Consider the following 18,277-nt stretch of genomic DNA (forward strand, 5'->3'; position numbering starts at 1 on the left):
AATCTTTTCCCCAGGACGAACACCCTCCCGGACCTATCGGAGTTAACTGCGCGCTTGGTCATAGCCAATAGACACAGCGCTTCTGGTTCAGGTCCACCCTGAAGACTGATGGACATTAATGCAGCCCAATGAAACAGTGCGATGCTGAAGAATTAACCAATACATTCGGGAGGTGGGTGGAGTGTAGGCCAGGGGGTTGGCGGTGCCGTGTCATGGAGGCTCAGTCTCAGAGCAGCCATTGAAGGGGAAGGAACTGCGGTGTGTGTGTGTGTGTGTGTGTGTGCGCGCGTGTGTGTGTGCGCGCGTGCGTGTGTGTGTGTGCGTGCGTGTGAGTGCGCGCGAGTGTGTGGACAAGGAGGTGGGGGCAGCCGAGTTAGAGTCCCAACTCCTTGGACTCCATTTGCTATTCTCTTCTTTCTCCCCCACACCTATCTGGAGGTGGTGGGCGTTTATATTTGCTTTTCTTTTCATTCATTTCCAAATCTTTTAAAAATTTAAGGGTTGGGGGTAGTGCGAAAGGCAGGAAAGGGTAAGGGAAGGGAGTAGTAGCAGAAGAGCAGGAGGAGGACATGGAGATGAAGAAGAGGATTAACCTGGAGTTAAGGAACAGAGCCCCGGAGGAGGTGAGATGACTCAGCCCCCTCCCCTTCCCCACCAGACCTGTATTCAGAGGATCGGGTTTCTGGGGGTGCGGGTGGGTGTGTGGGGAGGGGTAATGAATTAACCCCCCACCTGGGGTTAGGGTTGGGGGGATATTTAATTCTAAGTGTTAAATCATTAAAATCTTCTACTTAAAATGGCGAAGGGTTTAAGTTTCTAGGGGCGTTTTTGTGTGCCTGGGGGCTTAGCCTCTTTAGGCTCTCTTCGAGTCGGGAGTCCAGGCCTAGTGGGGGCGGGAAGCGGGGTGCTGGGGGCAGCTCCGCCGCTTGGTTCCCTCCTCCTCCCAGGGGCCGGCGGCGTGGGCGCGACCCCCCAGTCCCACTTGCCCCTGCCGCAGCCATCGTCGCCTGAGAAGTTAGTCCAACTTTTCTGCAGTGCTGCCAACTCTTTCTTTTTTGGGGGGTGTCCTCGGGCTCGAGGCCGCGGGTGTGTGACGTCGCGCCGGGCGCGGGCTGGGGTCCCTGGCGGAGTGTGAGGACCGCCCGCGGCCGGCGGCGCCCACTCCCCCGGGAAGCGGCGCGCGCCGACCGCCGCCGGGCGGAATCTGGGTCAGCGGTCGGTTCCCCCGCGGCGGGTAAGTTCTGGGAGTCGTCGCAGAGACCGGAGGTGGGGAGGGGACGCGAGGCGTAATCCTCTTCGTCCCCCCGCGGTGTGACGATATTCGGCGTGTCGTATCGTAGTGGCCGCAACTCCGAATTTGATCCCCGGAGAAGGTTTCACAAAACTCAACAAATGGGTCGTACTAGTTCTGTGCTTTGAAGATGGATTCGGCGAAACTAAATGATGCGCTCTTGCTGCTGTCGCCTTAGTTAAAGAGATGGCCTTGGGAGGGGCCACGTGAGGCTGGTCGCGGTCAACTTTTCTGGGGTCGGACGTGAGGCGTTTCCGCCTCCTTTTCGAGGGCGCCTCCTCGGCTTCCCCCAGCCCTTCCCTCCCGGGGCGGAGGGGCTGGGAACCCGGGCCGGGAGGCGACCCGTCTTTCTCTTGAGTAGTCCCCGCCGCGTGTGGGGTTTTCCGTGGGTCGGAGCGGCTGGTCGCGAGAGCGCGGCGGGTGGCCAGTGAGGAACCTCGCACTTCAGACCGCAGGGGAAAGCGTCAAGAGTCTTATTAATTGCGGCCTCTGAAATAAACACTCGAAGTGGAATATAAGGGATGTAGCTGTTTTCAACAGGGCGAGGGTGGTGCCTGTGCAAACCAGCGCAGAAGATGAGTAGGGTCTGTGTGGTGGGCTGTGGCGGCGTGCAGAGTGGGAACCCAAGGTCTTTATGTACTTTTTTTTTCCTTTATGTATCCCTGAAATTAGCAAAGGGCAAGGAGAAGGAAACAGTCGCTACTATCATCGCAGAGAGATCTGGGAGTTTTCTAGGGCCTACTCTTTGGGGGCTTGAGGAAAACAAACAAAATCAAACTTTAAACAACTGCCTCTCAGGAGCACACATTTAGAATGCTTTTGTATGTCTTGGGTTGGAAAAGCAGATTTGCTCCCCTTTACCCTCTTTCGTTTACCTACCCTACCAGTAGTAGTTTCCTTTCCAATTTTGGGGGGTGCCAGAGGTTGCTTTTTGCAGCCTCTCCTTCCTCCCCGGTGGTGTAATAACGGTCGCTTGTATTTGTATAGCTCTTTACAGTTTACAGAACACTTTTGGTGTTTATCATTTACTTTTCTCCTTCGGACAGACTTGTAAGGTGGATTGTATTGTTGTAGAATCCAAATTAGCAAACCGAGTCCCAGGGCAGTTAAGTTATTTACTCAAGTGGAAGAACTGGTTTTCTGACACCAAATCTGGTGGCCCTCTCTTCTCCGCTCAGCTGGACTAGGAGTCAGAAGATTGAGAGTGGAGGCACAGCTCTGTCATACCAACTGGATGACCCTAGCCAAGTCATTCTTATTCTTACCTTTTGGGCCTTGGCTTCCTTACCTCTCTAAACGGGAGATCCTAGGCCTTCTCTGGTCTGTAAAATAATTATTTCGAAGTGTATTCAGATAGAGAAGGTGGCATTCCTTGTTGTTAGTTTTTAGCCCTCAAAATTCCTCAGACATACTTTTGCATTGGGAGTAGAGATCCAGGGTCTCCTGTCTCCCCCTTAGATTAAGTCCTTTTAGGTGCACACCAGCAAGTTTTGTCCTACAGCTCTGACCTAATAGGAGGATGCAGTCCCCGCCCCGCCCCCCCCCCCCATGGGGAAAAGTCCGCAATAATGCTACCAGGGTGTTACAGAGAAATAACATTTTGTCAATGATGTATTGTTCTGGGTCACATTGTTTGGCCCTGCTATCAAGAACAAATAACCTCCCAAAGCCAGCTTTCTGAGAATGAGCTTTCTAACATTTCTTCATGAAGGGTAACAAGGTATTTTTGAGTTATGGTGGCATTTATCAACCAAAGATAAGGGGGTTTAAACTTGAAACGTGAAAAAAATAGTTTCCTTTTTTCTCCCTGCTGTTTTAGGGCAGCTCACTTGAACCCTTTCCCAGTATAGCCTAGTCATCCCCTCACTGCATAAATATATGCCCTAATGTTGAGAATCCTCATCAGGCGCAGAAGTAAGTTTCACATGGGACCTTTTTCAAAGTTTCATTTTTTATGCATCAGTGATTTGAGCAGGCATTGAACTTCTTGGTCTAAGTTTAAATTTAAAAGGTTAACTTATAATGATGACTTTAGGTTGTCTCAGTTTTTGGTGGGGGAGGAGAGAAAGGATCTTTGTAATGGGATTGATGGTTTTAATATTCACATTTCCAGTGTGTCTTGACTCAGGTCTTTTGCTAAACAGACTGCAAAGTAAAGAATCATTCATTTTCTGTCTTACAGGTGACAGAGTTAGTCCTTGATAATTGCCTGTGTGTCAATGGGGAAATTGAAGGCCTGAATGATACTTTTAAAAAACTAGAGTTTCTGAGTATGGCTAATGTGGAACTAAGTTCACTGGCCCGGTTGCCTAGCTTAAATAAACTTCGAAAGGTAAGTTGGTATTAAGTGTGAAATCATAATTTTGATGCCAAGGGCTAATATGTCTAGGTTTTGGCCAAATGAAACAACCATTCTGCCTTTTAATGAGAAGATTCTAAATTTTTAGAGATAAGAAAATGGGTTATGTAGGATTTTAGAATCAGCTCTAATACCGCTTTTGGAAATTTAAACTTAATAGTGAAATTGCTTTTGACATGAATTTGGATTTAATATCTATCAAATGTTTTTCTCTGAAACATAAAATCTATCTGGAACACATCTGGAGCCAAACTTGGGTTAGAAGCTTTTTATGTAGGGTTTCTAATATATTATTTGGTGATTATAGGTGGGAATTTGGAAATTAATAATTTGTGACAGACAGAATGACAGTTGTTTTTCTTCTTCAGATTGATATATTTTAAAAAATCTGGGGGTGCCTGGTTAGCTCAGTCAGAAGAGCATGCGACACTTGATCTCGGGGCTGTAGGTTCGAGCCCCACATGGGGTGTAGAGGTTATTTAAATAAATTAAAAAACTTAAAAAAAATCGATCTGCCCTAAGCCTTCACCATTGTTTGTTTTTTCTCCATGTTAAATATATAGTTGGAACTTAGTGACAATATAATTTCTGGAGGTTTGGAAGTCCTGGCAGAGAAATGTCCAAATCTTACCTACCTCAATCTGAGTGGAAACAAAATCAAAGATCTCAGTACAGTAGAAGCTCTGGTGAGTGGAAGGTCTCTGGACTTGCTCTTTTTTGGTTGATTTTCTGAGATTTGCTTGTGTTTTATCTTAATGATTTATATTTCACTCTTTGAAACTTCTGAAATTTCTTACATGTTTTTATCTAGATGGTTATTGCTTTCCCTTCTCTTAGAGTAAAACATTCAGATAAATCTGTGAGAAATTTATTTGATCGTTAACTTCAGGAGTTGAATATCTGGTTTCAAACTTCCTAGTATTTTCTTAAATTCTATTCTTTTTCCTTCCTTCTTGATTTTTTTTTGAGTTATTTTATTATTTGCTCCTTTGTTTCCTGGTATGAGATGAAGTGAAACTCAGAAAATTGTTGCTCCAATTTTAAAAAAAACTTGGGAGGAGGTTGAAAGTATTGATAATAAGCTTGACTGGATTTAAGCTAACCACATTATTGTTGTTGCCTATTTATGCACATATTTGGTCAACAGAATATATTGAGTGGCTACTATAGTATAGCCAGGTGCTGGAGATTCAGCGGTGAACAAAACAAAGTTCCTACTCTTGCGGAGTTTACATACAGGGCCTCATTAAGGGAATTGATTTGGGGGGCGCCTGGGTGGCTCAGTCTGTTGAGCATCTGCCTTCAGCTCAGGTCTTGATCCTGAGGTCCTGGGATCGAGCCCCACATCATGTTCCCTGCTCAGTGGGGATCCTGCTTCCCTTCTTCTCTCCCCCCCCCCCCCCCCGGTCATGCTCGCTCGCTTGCTCACTCTCTCAAATAAATAAATAAAATCTTTAAAAAAAGAGATAATTGATACAATAGCCCTTCATTATAAAATTTGAAAAATCCAAAAATCATCCTTTTGATTTCAAATATATGTTTCCTGGTTCATGAATGAAAAAGAAATAACATAGTATTTAAAATCTCAAAATGTAAGTTTTAACTTTTTACTTTTCCAGCAAAATCTTAAAAATTTGAAAAGTCTTGACTTGTTTAACTGTGAGATCACAAACCTGGAAGATTACAGAGAAAGTATTTTTGAACTGCTGCAGCAAATCACTTACTTAGATGGATTTGATCAGGAGGATAACGAAGCACCAGACTCAGAAGAGGAGGATGATGAGGGTAATCATTCTTAATGCTTATAAATATAGACTCCAGCCTAGCCATGCAATTTAGATTGGGCCTGGATGTTTGGGTGTTGAAAAAAAAAAAGATATTAGTAAGACAAGAAAAATTACAAACCCACAGCCCTAATCCTGTATTTCTTCTTTCAGATTTCTGATAGGGAATTTAATGATTATTATACTATCAAGCTCTGTGAAATTTTATATCTGTATAAACTTGTTTAACTACCACCAAGTAGAAGTGGGAACTTTTAAAATAGTACCTTTTTAAAAAAAATAGTACCTTTTTTTAAAAAAAGGAATCATTCCTTGTAGTGTTACCCATAATAATTAAGAAATAGAAACAACCTGAATGGCCTGTCAACTGATGGATAAACGAAATGTGATATATCCATACAATGAACTATTATTCAGTCATAAGAATGAATGAAGTACTGATACATGTTATAGTACTGAAAACATTCTATGTAGTGAAAGAAGCCAGACACAAAAGGCCACATTTTGTGTGACTCCATTTGTATGAAATGTCCAGAATAGGCAAATTCATAGAAACAGAAAGTAGAGTAGTGGTTGCCAGGGCTGGGTGAGAGGAGACTGGGGAGTGACTGTTAATGACTATGAGTTTTTTCGAGGCTGGGGGTGGTGGGGTGGGGGTGGTGATGGAACTGTGTTAGAATTAGGTGATGAATATATATTATTGGATAAATGGGTGACTAACAGATCAGATGATGGAATGGCTGTTAGTAATGGGACACTGTTTGTTATACTTGGTTGAAAATTTTTGTACTGTAAAAAGAAATCTGATGGATAAACAATATTAGAAAATGATAGAATGATAGAGAAGTGGGTTTTGAAGTGTCCACAAGGTAAAACAAACTTTAATGCGTGTAATGTTTCGATGAAAATCTATACATTGGAAATATTTCAGTATTTGGAAACCATATTTCGGGGTGCCTGGGTGGCTCAGTCAGTTAAGCCTCTGCCTTCAGCTCAGGTCATGATCCCAGTGCCAGGATCAAGTCTCACATCAGGCTCCTTGCTGAGCAGGGGAGTCTGCTTCTCCCTCTGCCCTTCCTCCTGCTTGTGCTCTCTCTTGCTTGCTCTCTCTCTCAAATAAATAAAATCTTTAAAAAAAAATAGAAACCATATTTCTCAAGGTACCTGGGCAGCTCAGTTGGTTAAACGTCTGCCTTCGGCTCAGGTCATGATCCCAGGGTCCTGGGATCAAGCCCCACGTTGTCGGGCTCCCGGCTCAGTGGGGATTCTGCTTCTCCCTCTCCCTCTTCCTCTGCCCCTATCCCCAGCTTGTTCTCTCTCTCTCTCTCAAATAAATAAATAAAATCTTTATTTTTTAATTTTTTTAAAAAGATTTTATTTATTTATTTGACAGAGAGACACAGCAAGAGAGGGAACACAAGCAGAGAGAGTGGGAGAGGGAGAAGCAGGCTCCCCACTGAGCAGGGAGCCCGATGCAGGACTCGATCCCAGGACCCTGGGGTCATGACCTGAGCTGAAGGCAGACACTTAATGACTGAGCCACCCAGGCCCCCATAAATAAGATCTTTAAAAAGAAATAGAAACCATATTTCTCAAATAGTAAATACGGATATTGTAAAAGGGAAATTTTTTTTTTAAAGATTTATTTATTTTAGAGAGAGAGCATGGGCGCATCAGCAGGGAGAGGGGCAGAGGGAGAGTCAAGCAGACTTCCCACTGAATGTGGAGCCTGACTCACGACCCTGAGATCATGACCTCAGTTGAAATCAAGAGTCGGAAGCTTAACCGACTGAGCCACCCAGGTGCCCCTTAAAAGGGAAATCTTAAAAAAAGAAAATCACCCTGAGATACTTTCCATCTACCCATTGACTTAAGAGTTTGAGGTGATTGGGACAAGGGCAGATAGGATCAACATACTAGCAAGAAACATTTGCTCAGCCATTTGCTCGTCTTTTAAAATATTTTTAAAGATGGAGATGAAGATGAAGAAGAGGAAGAGGAAGATGAAGCTGGTCCACCTGAAGAATATGAAGAAGAGGAGGAGGAAGAAGAGGAGGAGGAAGATGAGGATGAAGATGAAGCAGGCTCGGAATTGGGAGAGGGAGAGGAGGAAGTGGGCCTCTCATACTTAATGAAAGAAGAAATCCAGGTGAATAGGCACTTTTTATGTGCGCTGAAAATTATTTAGGCATAGGGCCAAGTGCTATACAAATAGTGAGTTGTGTAGAAATCTGAAAGTTGTTCCTAGCTTGTGGGTCTGAGTGGATCTATCTGCCTGTCATTTTTCCCACTGTCCCCCAGCTCATACTGTATCCAGATCATCAAAAACACCTACTGATTTTACCGCCCAGATATCTTTCAAACCCATTCTGCCTGAAGCTGCGCGCCATGGTGTGGTAGAAACATTTTACAAAAGTTTCTGAGCCTCAGCTTCTGCATTTATAAAACTAAGATTGTATCAACCTCTTAGGCCTCTTTTAAGGATTTAACAAGATAATATATGTAAAGTATCCAGTCCCTGGCACATTGTAGGCACTCAGGAAGACTTTCCTTTCCCTAATTATTTCTTGCTTATGGTTTTGTAGTAGCTTTCCAAATGGTCTCTCTGAATACAGTGTCACCACTTAGGTGTCTCCTTCACAGTGCCTGCATACAAATGTGATCATATCACTGGCCTGCTCGAAACATTTTAATGTCTCCCTGTTGGCACCCAGGGATACAAGGCCCATCATTATCTAGCCCCTGCTTCCTTCTCTTTCCTCCCTCAATACCAAATTAAATTGTCACACCAAGCTATTTCTTGCCTTTCTGTCTGTAGATACATTGTTTACTCTTATCTGAAATGACTTTACCCGTGCTCTCTGATGAACTTTATTTTCTTTTTTACTGAGGTAAACATAAGTATAGTTGAAGCCTGGAAAGTGCGCTGATTTTATGTACATGTTCATGACATTTTACTGATGTATATACTTGTGTGACTGACACCCAGATCATGCTCTCTGAACTCTTTAAAAACTCAGTTCTGGAGTTGTCTCATTATTGAAGCTTTCTGTAACTTTTTATAGATAATCACTCCTTCCTCCGTTACCTTTGATTCTTAGTCTTCTGTTGCCTGTAGACACTTTTGTAAAAACTTGTTTATTTGGCCACTTTCTACCAGATGGTGAACTCCTTAGGGGGAGGGTCATCCGTCTTTGTATCTCAGCATCTAATACATTGACAGGGATGTAGTAAGCTCACAGGAAGTTTCAGTTGACTTGAACAAATGATCTTTTGCCCCTGGGAATTACTATTTTCTTATAATGTTTTTAAACTACTGAGTTTTATTTTCATAGTTCAAGTTTTTTTTTAAGATTTTATTTATTTATTTGAGAGAGAGAGCGCACATGAGGGGGGAAGATCAGAGGGAGAAGCAGACTCCCTGCCTGATGCGGGACTCAATCCCGGGACTCTAGGATTATGACCCGAGCTGAAGGCGGTTGCTTAACCAGCTGAGCCACTCAGGCGCCCCATAGTTCGAGTTTTTATTATTAAAAATAGCATCTCTTATTTAGACTAGAAATTGTTAGTATTCTTATTTGTTCTCCTTATGACTTTTACATTGGTTAGGTAGATAATATCACTGATCAATGATAATTTTTTTCTGATACCATTTTAATTATGAAACTACTGTGGAAAAAATAGAACTTAAACTTGTTTGGCGCCTTAGTAAGTTGGCAGCTGTCCAATAATGAAGAACAGCACTTAAAGCGTTCATAGAGAAAATCAGCCTGTTCAGTTTACATCAGCATACAGCTTGACTATTTTCCCCCTAAGCCTTATTTATTTATTTTTAAAAGAGTTTATTTATTTATTTGTTGGAGAGATAGAACGAGAGCGAGAGCGCACAAGCAGGGGGGCGGCAGGCAGGAGGAGAGGGAGGCCGGGCTCGATCCCGGGACCCTGGGGTCATGACCTGAGCCGAAGGCAGAGGCTTAACGACTGAGCCACCCAGGCATCCCTCCCCTAAGTTTTAAGTTATTTAGTAAAATAATGGACTCATGTTATTTTGCATTTGGCTTTTTTCTTTGCTAGTAATTCTTCATTAAGTCTAAATAGTATTAAGTAGTTTAAAGATGACTTTCAACCATCTGTAGATGTTTGTGTTTATCATTCCACTGAATATTGGGGAATATTAACTAAAAGTGACCTAGGCAGGGCGCCTGGGTGGCTCAGATGGTTGGGTGTCTGCCTTCAGCTCAGGTCATGATCCCAGGGTCCTGGGATCGAGCCCCGCATTGGGCTCCCTGCTCAGCGGGGAGTGTCTGCTTCTTCCTCTGCCTCTCCCCCTGCTTGTGTTCTCTCTCTCTCCCTCCCTCTCTCTCCCCCTCTGTGTCACAAAAGTGAATAAATAAAATATTAAAGAAAAAAGATTCTCTTAAAAAAAAAATAAAAGTGACATAGTCAAGTATAGAGCAAAAATCTCTGAGATGATACCCACAATGTCAAGTCAGTGGAGTACCTGGCTAGCATGGACCGGAAGTTTTCAAACATGATGAAATGGTTTTTAATATTTTTTAAATAGTTATGTTTTAAACTTATTTTTAGAAGGTGAGAGTCTGTAGAAGCTTCTGAGACTACTGAGATTTAAAAAGAAAGTAGAAGGAGATAGGAATGGGATTTGAGTAGTTGTTTTTGGTTTGAGTATTATTTTTATTTCAGTTACTTTTCAGAGGTAAGAAATTACTATGCATAAAGAAGGGCTTTATGTTTGTGTAGTATATTTCTTTAAAAATGGGAATGGGGAGGGGCGCCTGGGTGGCTCAGTTGCTTAAGCGTCTGCCTTCAGCTCAGGTCATGATCTCAGGGTCCTGGGATCGAGCCCCACATTGGGCTCCCTGCTCGGCGGGAAGCCTGCTTCTCCCTCTCCCATTCCCCCTGCTTGTGTTCCTGCTCTATCTCTCTCTCTGTCAAATAAATAAATAAAAATATTTTTAAAAACTTAAAAAAACGGGAATGGGGGCTTTAGAAGAATTGGGAATTGTGATCCCTCTGTACTATAGAGTACAATGAGGAAACATGTTCTTTCCCATTAGTGAGGAAAAGACCATAGTTTCTACTGAACAAGCCTTTGGTGAAAGCCGAGTTTTTATTGAGGGATATTACCTCATAGATTATATTAAAAACTAAAGGCTTAGATGATTACTGTACTTGCGGTGAGCAAAGCTTAAGGTGCAAACTTGTTGAATCACCATGTTGTACACCTGAAACTAAGGTAATGTTGTCTGGCAGCTATACTTCCATTTTAAAAGAGGCTTACAACCATCAATCAATTAATCTAACCATATTTTGTTTAAAACAAAATCCAGAGAAACAATTAGCTTTTGAGACTTGGGCGTTTTTAAATTATCAAAGAATAAATGTGATTAATATCTCAAGTGTATTTTTAAAAAATCGCAAATATTTAAACATCCTCATTTATCATTCTCCACAGATCTGAGGTGTTTAAAATGTGTCCCTTGTCTGTCTTTCTCTCTCTCTTCTTTTCTTTCTTTCCTTTCCCCTCCCCTTCCTTCCTCTTCCCTGTCCCCTCTCCCTTCTACCTTCTCTTCCTTTCTTTTCTTCTTTAAAGCTTTAGGTTCTCCTGATTTTTATTGTGATTCCTTTTTATACTATTGGCTGCCCCATTTATTCCCTCTCCTCCTTATATCTTGATGGTGTTCTGGTACAGAATGCTTTTCGGTGTTTGAATGGATTGTATAAGATTGATTTCTGATAGAAATGTCGTGCAGTCGAGTTTCTCAGGGGATGCTAGCTATGTGCTGGGAAATTAGGTTCTGTTGAGTATTTCTAGACACAAATGGGGCTGTGGGTACTGTGAAAAGGATGGGTTGTCCAAGTTTTTCCCTAACTACCCAGCAGTTCTTGACATTTGCCAATTAAGTATTTTGAAGGAGCAGTAAACTTTTGTGGGGCTGGAGGGGAGACCCTAGGTTGGTTCCATTTTTTTCACACATATGGTAGAACTCAACTATTTGGAACATGGCAGTAAGTGTGAAAGGCCTCTGATTAGCCAAAATATAGCAACAGAAGACATTTTCTTTTCTTTTTTTTTTTTTAAGATTTTATTTATTGGGGCACCTGGGGGGCTCAGTTGTTAGGCGTCTGAAGGCAGACTGCCTAACAACTGAGCCCCCCAGGTGCCCCTAAAAGACATTTTCTTTGTAGGAGAGTGTTCAAGCTGTTATTCTGAACCTATTTTCTCTTTTATATTCAATTCTCTAATAAGCTTGTCAGTCTATTTTCTGAATTCATGGCAGATTAAAATTGAAGTAGTAAAATTGAAAGGAGAAAGCATGAAAACTAGGAAGAGATACAATTCAAAGTAGAGGTCAGGGTCATTTTTAAAAGGAGAAAACCATCCTACGTATTTTGATAGGCTCCGAGGGAATCGGCAAATATTAGTGTCATGTTCATGATCAATTATTATGACTGATTATTCAAGAGCAAGGTTTGTTAGGTTTAGTATAAGACGGTAGACAGCTCCTTCCACAAAAGTTGTAGATTTAAGTTTTGTGATTTTTTTTGACATTGCTGTTTTGATGTATAGATTTTTAGATGTAGAAGGAACTTAGAGATCTTTCTAGATGAATACTTTCTTTTATTGAGTGGAAAACTGAGGTCCAGGGAAATTAAGTGACTTATTCAATGCATGTAACTATGTTGGGGCTAGGATTCAGGTAATTCCTATCTCACTCTATAAAATAGAAAACCTTTCTTTGAAATTGTCGAGTTACTGTGTCCATTATAGTAGCCACTGGGCACATTTGGTTATTTAAATTAAAACTAAATAAAATGAAAAATTCAGTTCCTCATTTATACTGGTCACATTTTATTTTATTATTTAAAGATTTTTTTATTTTTAAGTAATCTTTACACCCACTGTGGAGCTCGAACTCACAGCCTTGAGATCCGGAGTTGCATGCTCTACCAACTCAGCCAGCCAGGCACCCTTGTACTGGTCACATTTTAAATGCTCAGTAGCCACACGTGGACAGCACAGATACAGAACATTTCCATTGTTGCAGAAAATTCTTTTAAACAGCGCTGGTCTAAAACATAAGGTACTTTCATAAACTAGATTTAGCTGGGTTCTTAAAAAAGACACATGTAAGTTAGGCAGAGGTTGTCAGAACACAGAATAACCATGGTTTTTTTGCTCTTGTTAGAATGTATTACTACTAAACAGTGAAAAGTGTGTCATGGATTTTTATTCTCAAACTGAATATTTGGTTTTCAAGGATGAAGAAGATGATGATGATTATGTTGAAGAAGGTGAAGAAGAGGAAGAAGAGGGTGAGTTACATTAGCCATAAAAAAAATCCTAACATTAAAGTTACAGCTATTATTCACATACTTGAAAGAATGTGTTTATAATTCAAATTATTACTGGTCTCTGATTTGATTTTGGTAACATCGAGTGCCTTGAGAGGTGTAAAACTTTTTTTTTTGAGAGAGAGGAGAGAGCGCGCAAGTGGTAGGGGTTTGGCAGAAGGACGGGGAGAGAGAGAATCTTAAGCAGGCTCCAAGCTTAGGGCAGAGCCTGATGTGGGACTCGATCTTAGGACCCTGAGATCATGACCTGAGCCAAAGGCAGATGTCTGGGTGAGCCACCTCATCCCATAAAACCTTTTTAAAAGAGTAATTTTCTGGGGCGCCTGGGTGGCTCAGTCGGTTACGTGACTGGCTTCGGCTTGGGTCATGATCCCAGGGTCCTGGGATTGAGCCCTGCATCGGGCTCCCTGCTCAGCGGGAAGCCTGCTTCTCCCTCTCCCTCTGCCCGCTGCCCTGCCTACTTGTCCTCTCTCTCTCTCTCTCTCTGTGTCAAATAAATAAATAATATTTTTAAGATTTTATTTATTTGACAGAGAGAGAGAGCGAGTGAGCACAAGCAGGCAGAGGGAAAAGGAGAAGCAGGCTTCCTGCCAAGCGGGGAGCCGGATGTGGGGCCTGATCCCAGGACCCCGGGATCATGACCCGAGCCGAAGGCAGACACTTAACCAACTGAGCCACGCAGGCCCCCATAAATTAATAATCTTAAAAAAAGTAATTTTTTCAGGGCATTCAATAATTTCATTAAAAAAACCCACCAGCCTATAACATTTATTTTCAAAACCGGTATGAAGAGATGAGATAACCTTGAGCTTAATTTATTATTTTCTTAGGTCTTTCATTTTAAAGAGGGTGAATGAAGCCTTATCTCTAAGAGAAGAGCAGTTGAACTCCCAGATAATGTTCTTTTCAGATTTGCTCTCTAGTACTCTTTACCTAGGCCTTTCAAAATAAATTTAAAAATTTACTAATGATTCTTTTAATGACAAACCCTTAGTTCTTGATCTGTAATTCATGATTTGGCCACAAGGATGCAGAGCAAGCTGTCATTATTTATGGATTTCTAAGTCTGTTAAGTCTGTTCAGTACACCGAGAGGAAACTTAACGTATAATTTTTTTATGCCATTAAGTTTTCAATAAGATAGATTCAAAACTGTAATTTGACAAATATTCATTTGTAAAAATTTAGTATTTTACAATTTTTCTTTTACTCTTCTTTCAGAAGAAGAAGGTCTTCGAGGGGAAAAAAGGAAAAGAGATGCTGAAGATGATGGAGATGAAGATGACTAGATCATTCTAAGACCAGATTCCCTAATGTTCCTGGGTGTGCAATAGAGTGATCACATCTTCTTTGTTTCTTCATGTACCATAGCGATCCCTACAGAAGATAACCTGTAACTTTTTATAGGAAAAGTGTGGTTTTACTATTTTTGCCTTATCATTCCAAATAAGATTTACTAGTCTGTTAATGATCATATTGTACGTAGAGAAAAAATTTTCCTTGACCCCATTGTGAAATTCCCTAGCAATTTATTTAGAATCTTCATTTTTCTCATTCAAGCTCACTGTATTAGTTATTTTTAGCCCATAATTAAAACATGATCACTTTTACACAGGCGTAGTTTCGTGCATTTCATTCATAAGGTTATAAAGTTATTTATAAGTTAACTGAAATCACAGTTGGCTGGAATATGAAATGAAAATAGCCTCTTGACTAATAAGTTGGTTATATTTTTAGAGGTGACCCAGAGATCTTTAGTTTGAAGGCAATGACCTTTTTTGTTTTTGTTTGGCTAAGGGTATTTGGGTGCTTTTTTGTCACATAAGTAATTTAGAAAGTAGGAGCAGAATAGCAAAGGTTCTATTTAACAATATAGTTCATGGCTTTTGTGGAGGCTTCTGAAACCTTTTAAGCCAGGTGACTAATAAGATTTTGTTTTTGAAGGAAAAAATGCTTGTACTAAAGTTCAGAGACATTCAGGTGAGCTCTTTGTTTTTCTAGCTGAAAATCATGACATGCCAGTGTTTGTTAATTTTGTTTTGTTTTTAAGTGCACATTCTTTATTTTCCTCCCTCAGTTCTGTTATGATCACTTTCATTTCTTGTTTTACTCCCCTCCTTCTATCTCCAAAAAAAGTTGGGAAACATGGCTACCCAGGAAAACCTTTATTTAGTCTTTTATACCTCAACCACCTTTTCAGACTATCTCAGTTTTAAACAAGCTAAGTGAAAGAAATTGAGTATTTTCTGAAATATGAATATTATTATCAATACAGTTTTATGCAACAGATTCTGCTTTCTGTAAATCTCTCTTGGTTGACAAGATGTACAGGCTGTATTAATAGGGTGAAGAAAGAAAAGCAAAGGAAGCTTTCAGAAGCAGCATTGATGTTCCACAAAAGTCAGAACAATTGCCTGTTGATAATTAATCAAGTCAGATTTTTTGGGAAGTTAGCTTCCCAAATGATTTAGATGCCACACTGCAAAGTATTTCTAATTTTTCTGAGTAGAACCTTTAATTATTCCTCCTTAGTTTTAAGGTATTACCAGATATAGCATTTAATTGGAATATACTGGGCAGTTGGAAAAATATTTTAAACTAAATATTAAAATTAAGATTTGTTTTCAAGTGGAAATCCATTAAAAATAGAAAAATATTTGGGACAGGTGTGTTTCTTTATATGGCTACTAAATATAATAATATGAGTAGACAAGTACATCTCCTTTTTTGTTGTGGAGGCTCCATGTTCAAGCAATTGCTTTTTAAATCTTGGCTAAATTTTTTTCTGCTTTGTTTTGAATATCTGTAAGTTTTTTTTAGTTAGCATCAGCAAATTAATTGAAGTTATACTTCTATACTGGGACACATTTAAATTACTGAGTAAAGAACTTTTTTAGTTTCAGATGTATGACTTGGGGTTTTAAAGTAAAAATTACAAAGTTATTTGTGGGTAAACTAAAAAAGTTGCACAAGTGACTGAACTAAAACTCTTGGAACAAGTTCAGTGGGGGGATTGGAATCTCCAAAAGACTAACATTTTATTCCTTTTTTAACAGTTGAAATTCCCTGTTTTAGTCCCTAAGAATTCTCATTGCATAGTATATGCCAGACTATAAAATACTTATTTTTAAAATGAAATCTATATATTGACTTTCTTATCAATCATCTTATTGTGCAATCAAAATTAGAGTTCTTTGGTTTGAAAACAACATTTAGAGCCTCCAAATAACTTTTTAAGACTTATTTAGCTTTGTGGGTGGTATTTTCATGCAAATAAGTAAGGGTGGGTTTTATATTTTGTAGAAGTTTTTGGTCCTATTTTAATGCTCTTTGTATGGCCGTATGTATATAGTGTGTTAAATTTCCTCAAAACTCTCCTTTAAAAACTTTGAAGTTAATACTTTTGTGCAACTGTGTTTTGAATAAAGCCATGACAGTGTTAAAAAAAAAACAACGCAGCACTCCTGATTATTCTTTTATTGTTTTTGACTTCCCTGTTTTTTTTCTGTGACTGCTGTAACTTAAAGTTTTTGAAATTGAATTGCTTCAAATAAATGGAAGATTTGTTGTTAATTACTAGTTTCAGTGTATGACATTCACTTTTTGACCACCACCACCGGGGGCTTTGAAGATCTTTTTAAAAACAGAAACAGCTTGGAAGTTCTCACTTGGATGTCATATGAGGCATTACAGTGTAATAATTTAACTCATCATCTGCCTTATTTTCTTTTGTCCAAGAAGCAGAAAAAATTCTGGATTCCCTTAATTTTCCTTTCAGAGCTGCAAACTGAGCCAGTTTTATTCCTAATATTTTTAAATTTAAATTCAATTAATAAACATATAATGTATTATTAGTTTCAGAAGTAGAGTTCACTGATTCTTCAGTTGTATATAATACCCAGTGCTCATTACATCCCATGCCCTTAATGTCCATCACCCAGTTACCCCATCCCCGCATGCACCTCCCCTCAGGGAACCCTCAGTTTGTTTCCTATGATTAAGAGTCTCTTATGGTTTGTCTCCCTCTCTGCCTTCATCTTATTTTTTCCTCTCTTCCCTATGATCCTCTGTTTTGTTTCTTAAATTTCACGAGTGAGATCATACGATAATTAATCTTTCTCTGATTGACTTATTTCCTTAGTGTAATACACTCTGGTTCCATCCACAGTTGCAAATGAGCCAGTACTTTTTGTATTTTGGTTTGAAGTAATAACTTTGTTACCTACAGTTGAAGTAACTTATCTATAGTTAACTAAAGTGATTATAAATCTGTTGTACACCAATAGTTTTTTTTTTTTAAAGACTTTATTCATTTATTTGACAGCACAAGCAGGGAGAATGAGAGAGGGAGAAGCAGGTCCCCGCTGAGCAGGGAGCCCCACCCAGGGCTTCATCCCAGAACCCTGTGATTATGAGCCAAAGGCAGATGCTTAACTGACCGAGCCACCCAGGTGCCCCTGTACACCAATAGTTTTAAAGAATGAATCCAAAGTCTTCATTTACACTGTATAGTGTTTATCTTCAGAATCCTTAGATAATATAATACAAACAATTCTTGCGTGTTCACCTTGACTGAAACCTGAACCAATTTTTTTTTTTTTTGCTGTCTTTTGTTTTTCCAGTGAGAAGTGATTTGTAGACAACTCTGGAATGTATCGTACAAAGTCAAGGCACAAATATGTTAATGTTTTCGTGATTTCGTACAGTTTAATATTGAAAAGTTATTTTAATTACAGAACTCTGCTCCTTGAGAGATGGAAAATATTGAAGTATATCTCAACTATAGAAATTGTTTATTAAAATTAATGTTTTTGTGTGTATGTGTTTTACATCTTTAAAAAATTCAAAGCCTTTTTCCCCGTGGTGAAAGAAAATGGTAGAACTACACTAAAAAATTTTGGTGGTGTTAGATAATGAAGCAATTCTGTGAGAGATTGTAGCGTTTATTACACTTAAGTAGTGTTTATTCCCTCTGTATTTTAAAGAGAGGCTTTGGAACATGTGACATTCTCCCAGTTGCTGAAAATTTCCCCTCTGTTCCTAGTACTGGTTGCAATGATATCCTGCAGCTGTTGCTTAATAATAGCATTCTACTACTGCGTTCCTTTTTCATGAACTAATCAGCCTAAGATTTGAAAACCTGGCTTGGGTAATTTGGCCTGAGGCAGCTACTTGTGTTAGTCTGTTGATCAGTCCTAACATGAAGGAGAACAGGTTATACCACAAAATGGAAATTACAAAATGGGTTATCTCCAGGAGCATCTTTAAAAATACTATATATACTGGTAAAATAGTTTTATCTCATACAGATCCAGTCACTTTTTTGGGTGATAAGACTGAAGCAGGGTTACCCCATAATAGCAATTCTAAGAATCAGAAGCAACTATGACTCATTCAAATTTATGAATATTTACACATAACTCAAATTTTTGCTTAAGGCATCACTTGCACCTGGTTACTTATAAAAATG

The 18,277-nt window shown here is 39.8% G+C and overlaps 1 protein-coding gene across 2 annotated transcripts; it reads left to right on the forward strand.

Annotated features, from left to right (window-relative positions):
* Positions 1-219: 219 nt before the first annotated feature.
* On the forward strand, positions 220-16,340 carry ANP32E (acidic nuclear phosphoprotein 32 family member E). Of its 2 annotated transcripts, none has more exons than XM_028088379.2 (7): positions 220-623; positions 3,474-3,623; positions 4,214-4,336; positions 5,270-5,435; positions 7,405-7,583; positions 12,715-12,769; positions 14,029-16,339. In XM_028088379.2, the coding sequence occupies exons 1-7, from the start codon at positions 570-572 to the stop codon at positions 14,094-14,096; spliced, it is 795 nt and encodes a 264-aa protein (XP_027944180.1). In that variant the 5' UTR covers positions 220-569; the 3' UTR covers positions 14,097-16,339. The 2 variants fall into 2 exon arrangements, with proteins under 2 accessions (XP_027944180.1, XP_027944181.1); XM_028088380.2 differs by lacking the exon at positions 220-623 and adding an exon at positions 1,702-1,919 and having other exon boundaries at positions 14,029-16,340.
* The last annotated feature ends 1,937 nt before the right edge of the window (positions 16,341-18,277 follow it).

This window comes from Eumetopias jubatus, unplaced genomic scaffold (genome assembly GCF_037043125.1).
Source record: "Eumetopias jubatus isolate StellerSeaLion01/CBP00866 unplaced genomic scaffold, mEumJub1_p1.0 scaffold_4, whole genome shotgun sequence".
In the NCBI taxonomy this organism is placed as follows: Eukaryota; Metazoa; Chordata; class Mammalia; order Carnivora; family Otariidae; genus Eumetopias; species Eumetopias jubatus.

Coding starts and splice junctions, on each gene's coding strand:
- ANP32E (XM_028088379.2), top strand. CDS start 570: ATGGAGATGAAGAAGAGGATTAACCTGGAGTTAAGGAACAGAGCCCCG. Junction 3,624..4,213: donor GCTTAAATAAACTTCGAAAG/GTAAGTTGGTAT, acceptor TTAAATATATAG/TTGGAACTTAGTGACAATAT. Junction 7,584..12,714: donor TAATGAAAGAAGAAATCCAG/GTGAATAGGCAC, acceptor TTGGTTTTCAAG/GATGAAGAAGATGATGATGA.